At 27.5% G+C, this 6,446-nt stretch overlaps 2 protein-coding genes across 2 annotated transcripts; both read right to left on the reverse strand.

Moving 5' to 3' along the window:
• Nucleotides 1–1,171: 1,171 nt before the first annotated feature.
• LOC136090857 (ATP-dependent DNA helicase PIF1-like) lies at nucleotides 1,172–1,957 on the reverse strand. Its single transcript, XM_065817833.1, has one exon. It carries the CDS (start codon nucleotides 1,955–1,957, stop codon nucleotides 1,172–1,174), a length of 786 nt encoding a protein of 261 aa, XP_065673905.1.
• A 2,643-nt stretch (nucleotides 1,958–4,600) lies between these two features.
• LOC136090858 (deoxyuridine 5'-triphosphate nucleotidohydrolase-like) lies at nucleotides 4,601–5,055 on the reverse strand. The gene is made up of 2 exons (XM_065817834.1): nucleotides 4,893–5,055; nucleotides 4,601–4,848 (listed from the first exon to the last, which is right to left on the reverse strand). The coding sequence occupies exons 1-2, from the start codon at nucleotides 5,053–5,055 to the stop codon at nucleotides 4,601–4,603; spliced, it is 411 nt and encodes a 136-aa protein (XP_065673906.1).
• Nucleotides 5,056–6,446: the final 1,391 nt, after the last annotated feature.

The raw sequence follows: 6,446 nt of genomic DNA on the forward strand, positions 1-6,446 counted from the left end.
AATTTTGTCTTTATTTTTTTCATAATATTCAAGCCGTTTGTTTGCAATTTTGTCTTTATTTTTTTCATAATATTCAGGCTGTTTTTTTGCAATTTTGTCTTTATCTTTTTTATAATATTTATGGCATACATCTGCAATTTTGTTTTTTCGATATTTGCAAAACTTCTTTTCATCATTGTCTTCTTCATTTATTTTTCTTTCTCCAGATAAATTAAAATTCCTTAAGTTTGAAATTGAAGTTTCGGTCAATCGACTTAGACTTTTGACTTTAAAATTGCATAATCTGATGATGCGCCATTGACTGTCATTCTCTAAAATATTAAATACAGAACGGATATTGTTATCTTTAATATACTGTAAATTTACAAGTCCTGTTAACGGCTTAATGAAATAGACAGGAGAATTGTAACACCTTTTTATTATTTTGCACCAACCGTTATCGATAGTTTTAGCACATAATGTCACAATATTAAAAGCGATAAGAAAATTTTGAAATACTTCTAATAAAGATTTGCATTTGTCAAGTTCAATTTCAAAACCGTGTTGGGTTTTTTCGTTGATGTGAAAAACAATGTCATCAGGTGATTGAAATTGATAATTCAATTCTTTTTCTTCAATGACATCTTCGTTTTTATAGTTGTCCATGATGTAATAAAAGTATTCGCTATAAATGTTTCCATTTTTTAAGGTTTCTTCATTTTTAGTTTCTTTGAAATTCATTGTTTATATCTAAAAAAAAAATTATTTTACAAATTGTTGATAATAATCGTTAACAAGTTGATTAATCTTTATATTTTTAAAATTTTTTTCAAGTTGATCTTTATTTTTATGCAAAATATAAACATCGTTTATATTGCAACCTCTCGACAACGAAACGTAATAAAGAGTAGGGTTAAATGCGTTTTCATTAAAATCCAAAACTATTTTTTTCATGGTGCTTCCTTGCGGCTAATTGCAGCGGAATTCCAACACGAGAAGCGATGGTCGAATGGACATTGTCTAAAATACCTTCATTCACCGCTTCAATTTTAATTTCACGATTGTTCATCAATATCCAAACTCCGTCATTTTCAATTTGAATGACTTTTCTAATTGCACCATTACACAAACCTTCTTCGACATTTATATTTTTAATCAGCATAACAATCGCATTGACTTTAACTGTGAGAACTTAAGGAATTCGAAATAACGCCGTCGCTTTTGGATCTCTTATGACATCTTTGGAATAAAAAGTAAATTCTTTATATTTAATATCTTTCATTTTCTTATGATTATAAAATTGAACAGATAAATTTCTAAAAAACAAACGCGTATATTCGTCGTTGATTGAATCCTCGTCAATAAAATGCCTTTTTGTCAAATATTCTATCGAGTCGGCAGACACTTGGCCTAAACGTAACTCGTTGAGCACATTGAAAAATTGCAAGTCGTCTTTCTGTCTAAAACACGTTGTTAAATTGAGCACTTTTACAATATACTGTTTCCAAATGGAAGACTGAAAAGCATATTTTCCGTCAATGGGTTTTAATTGATAAAAATCACCGCACACAATGACTTGGATCCCTCCAAATAACTCGTCTTCACATTTTCTAATTTTACAACCTAATCGGTGCAATAAATCAAAAGTTTCAGCGTTTATCATTGATATTTCGTCAATAATAAGGATATCTGTTTGTAACCATCTTTTGTGTACTTCTGGATGCATGTACCGAATATAATAGTCATCACTTTTGGTGCCAGTTTCAATTCCAGCAAAAGAATGAACGGTACTCCTATTTAATAAATAGGCGGCTATGCCTGTACTTGCTGTGACAGTCATTTGTTTATAAATTTGCTCACTTTTGGCAATCGCATCTATTAAATAACTTTTTCCACAGCCGGCTCCGCCTGTTATGAAAAAATTTTCTCCGTCATCTAGCCATTTAAAAGCTAATTTTTGTTCACTTGATAGTTTCATTTTTTTTTAGTTGACTAAAAATAATTTATTCTGAAAATGTAATCAAAAATAAAAATTTTACAAACCATAAAAAATACATGATTTTATCTTTGTAAAAAAAACTTTTATTATTTAAAGAAGACAAATAAGCTGTCAAAAATATTATTTCTTCTGGATTTAGACTTTTTGTATAAGTTTCAAATTCTTCCTTTGTTTGACAGTTGATTACATTTTCAATAATTATTTGTTTGTTAATCATCTAAAAAAAATTAAAAATTATTTAAATAATTATAAGCTAAATAACAATATACAAATGAACTTAGTTGTTCGTTCCAATTGGCAATATTATCGTTCATCTTGGTTAAAAAATTACATTTTTCAAACATTTCCGAATTATAAAACTTATAAAAATTGTCAAAGTTTTCATTAAAATAATTGCCAAAATTTTCTTTTATCGTTTGAAAAACAATCCTTCTTAAATTTTGCGGATATTCGTTAAAATCAACAACGTGCATGAAAAAACTTTGCCACGTGTCTTCATTGTCTTCACACAACAGCATGGAAACTCGAATTTCGTTTAATGTAGCTGGACAAAAACAATTTTGTTCGTATAAGAGTCGCAAAAAGTCGTTCAATTTTTCTTCCGACATGATATGGAGAAGACACATTATTTTTATAACTAAATAAAATAATCAAAAAATTTAATCATCATACCATTCAATATTTTCAACATCTTTTATTATTTCGTTTATTTCAGTCAACCATTTTTCTTTATTTTTATAATTGTTATAGTAAAAATAAAAAGCATCAAAACTTTGACAATAATAAAGCGGACAACAGTTTTTAAAGTGTTGTAATAATATCAAAATTTCAACATTTGTCAAATTTAAACATTTCATTTCGAGAGTAAATAATTTAACCCAGTCGTCAAAATTTGAAATAGAAACTTGATAAATGTCCGTGCTATAATTTTCTTGTAAACATTTCAAAGCCGCCTGTTGAATAAATTTTAAAGAGCAAACTTTATTAAATTTCCAAATCATTTCAACAAAACTGTCCAACTGTATTAAAGCGATCATTTTTCGACACTGACAAAGACATAAACAAACAAACCAATCATGTCATATCAATATCTTTTATGAATTGGCGACCGACAGGTGTATTATTAAAATTGCACTTTGATGGAAAAATAATTATTAGTATAGCCATTTTCTATTAACTTTTCACAATCTTGAAATCCTTTTTCGTTTTCAAAACATATTCTTTCTTTTGTGTTTAGAGAACAATTGATAACTTTTATTTTTACTTAACTAAAAAAAATTTTTTTTTATAGATACATATATTAAATATTAATAATATCGTTCATAATTTTACAATACATTAAATACAAATCATTTCTAACAAATTTTTCAAACTCGAGTTTACTATTTTCTTCAATCATTTTGCGATATTTTCGACACGAGTTTTTAAACTCGTCAATTTTCTCTTCTGGAATATTATTTTCTTTTAAAAAAGCAAACATTTTTTCGTAAGCATACAAAGAATAGTTTTGGAGTAAATCTTGATTTAATTTAATACTTTGATTATATTCTACAATAACATCATTTAGACTTGTTAAAATAATATTTATTAAAGATATTCCGTCGTGGTCAAAGTGCTTTTGCACTTCAGATTGAATATGACCTTTTACACGGACATATAATTCTCTATTATCGCTTTCTTCTTCACCATTGCCTTTACACTCGAACAAACGGACAAACGATTCATATAGTTCAAAGTTTAACCAAGCAAGATTTCTCCAAGATTTAGATTTGTATACTAAATTATATTGTGACATTCTAAAAACAATTAGAAAAAAGGTTTTATAATTGATCCAAATACAGATTTTATTATTTTTTTATGAACTAAAAGTTTTTCTTTGCGTGTTACATAATTAAAATCTTGCAAGATTTGTCCTTTAAAGTCGTATTGAAAACATAGTTCTAATTATTTTGAAATGGCAACATCCCTCTCTTTAATAAATTTATTTTCTTCATTTATTAAAATTTCCAGTTCCAAAATGGCTTTGTGACATTTTTTAATTATTTTGAAAATGCAATCCATGTACAATAAACTTAATAAATTTTTATCAATGCTCTCAATATCGTGTTTTAACTCCATTAAAATTTTTGTTATTGTACCAGAGCTCCATTTTGTTTCCCAGTCGTCTTTGTCATATTTTAAAATTTTTCAAATTGTTTTGAAATGTTCATAATGTTTTGGATTTTCATCGAAAACGCGGTTCCATATATACAAACGTTCACATTTATGTTTTGCCCATTCCACGTTTTTATTAAAACTGCATTCTTTGCCAGAGTTGTTTCTACTGTTGCATTTCATTTTTTTATATCCTGAAAAAAATTTATTCTTTATAAAATTGTAACAAACATTCGTTTATTTCGTCAGAAATTTGCATATTACAAGTCAATTCCTTTAAATTGTCACAAAGTTTTGACATTCAGTTACTTTTTTTTATACCTGCCGACTTTTTTTTTTTTAAATTTTTTATTTAAAAATTAAAAACAACTGTCAATTTCAAAAAAAAAAAAAAGTTAACGAATAAAAAAAATAAGCAATGCTTGAAAATTTTGTGTTCTAAAAATCAAAAAAAGTTTTATATGATATTTATTGTCCAGTCGATCCAAATCCTCCAACTCTTTTATTTTCAATAACGGCTGATGCTACATGAAACAAAGATTGACAACCTTCAAATTCAACTTCAACCTTTTGAGCTCGAACAAATGGTACAAATGTGATTTGAGCAATAAAACTTTTTTTTTCGACTTTATAAGGTTCTTTACTGTTATTAAAAAGCATGACTTTTATCTCTCGAGTATAATCAGAATCAATGATGGCAGGCGAGTTGAATACCACTAATCCATATTTAAAGCAAGACCTGATTTTGCAGTTATAAAACCTTGAATATGGTTATCCATTTTAAATATAGAAACTCCAGTCGAAACAAGTCTTTTTTCAAATGGTTCAAGAATAACTTCTTGCGTACTTCTCAAATCAAGACCGGCGCTACCCGAAGTAGCATAAAAAGAATGGTTTTCCAAATCTTCAATTAAAACTGACATCTAAAAAAACATTTAAAAAACAATGTATCTAAAGAATTACATTTAAAAAAACATTTAAACTTTTAGCGCATACATACCTTTTAAGCTAACTTGCACTCTGTTTTTTTTTTAAACTAAACAGTTCCTTTTATACTCTTTTTTAAAGCGAAAAGTGCACAAAAAAAACGTCATCGAGTTCAAAGTTCAACAATCGTACGTTGCTTATTGTTCGAAAAAAACTTGTTTTATTCTTGTTTTTTAATCTTGAATTTTATTTGTTTTAAAAAAAAAAAAAGAAAAACAACGAAAAAAAAACGTATAAAAGGAAGTTGTTTAAAATTTTTTTTCATTCGACAAAAAAAAATGGCTAGCGTTGATTTTGAAATTACATATTGCAACGACAAAAGTTATTTGAAATTTGGTGATTTGGCTGCAAATACATTGTGGCTTTGTGACATTCAACGAGAGAAAGATGTCATTGCTGGGCAATATTCAAAATGCCCGGTAAAACCTGTCGCTCAATTCGATTTTACAAAAAACGAAGTGGTTTATTCTAATCATAACGACGAAGAATGGATATTGCTTCCTGAAAAATACAGGCAGCAATGCAAAAACAGAGAAAAAATTCATTTTCTGTATAGAGCAGAAATAAAAACGAGTAAAGACGACAAAAGTTTTTTAAATAAAAAAGGCGGCGAAAACAACTATCAAGCGTTTATACATCATGCGCAAAGTAAAGTGACAAAGAAATTTTTGGAAAATTTAATGAGCGATTTGGAAATTATTCAAAATAAAGCTTATGTGTACGCGTTCAACGTTACGAAAATTTATAAAGAAGTTAAATTTGCCAATTTTGCAATTCGACTTGCAAAAGACGACGAAATGTTTCATTATTCAGAATACGAAAGATTGGCCGCAATTGAACCTCCCATGATAAACGTCATTTTGAAAGAAAAAAGTTATCGTAATTTTAATCAAAATTTAAAAAGAGCTGCGAAAGAAAATGCCATTCAAGAAACTGGCAATAAAAAATTGAAAAAAGAAACTGAAGAAGAAGAAGCTTAATTTCAGAAATTATTTAATTATTTTTTTTTGAGATATTTAAATGTATTGTTAATAAAAACTTGAAAAAAACCAGTTTATTACCAGAAACATTGTTTTTTTTATTCCCTTAAAAGGTAATTTCAATGGGTATAAATACTTTGAAAATGTTAAATTACAGTCAGTTTTAAATGAATGACGAGCAAGCAAGTCGATCAATCTGTAGAGAAAGCCTTACAACTGTTTTATCCAAATAATGAACTACATCCTATACTTCAAGAATTTCATCATTTGGATCACACGTATGAAGATTGGCATAATATTATAAAAGAATATTTAACAAAATGGAATCTTCAATTAAATTTACCCGA

This window comes from Hydra vulgaris, chromosome 14 (assembly GCF_038396675.1).
Source record: "Hydra vulgaris chromosome 14, alternate assembly HydraT2T_AEP".
NCBI classification, from domain to species: Eukaryota; Metazoa; Cnidaria; class Hydrozoa; order Anthoathecata; family Hydridae; genus Hydra; species Hydra vulgaris.

Bases quoted from the DNA above. Each gene is read 5' to 3' on its own strand.
- LOC136090857 (XM_065817833.1), bottom strand. From the start codon at position 1,957: ATGAAACTATCAAGTGAACAAAAATTAGCTTTTAAATGGCTAGATGAC.
- LOC136090858 (XM_065817834.1), bottom strand. From the start codon at position 5,055: ATGTCAGTTTTAATTGAAGATTTGGAAAACCATTCTTTTTATGCTACT. The intron at 4,849-4,892 runs GTTTTATAACTG...AATATGGATTAG, and splicing joins AATGGATAACCATATTCAAG to TGGTATTCAACTCGCCTGCC.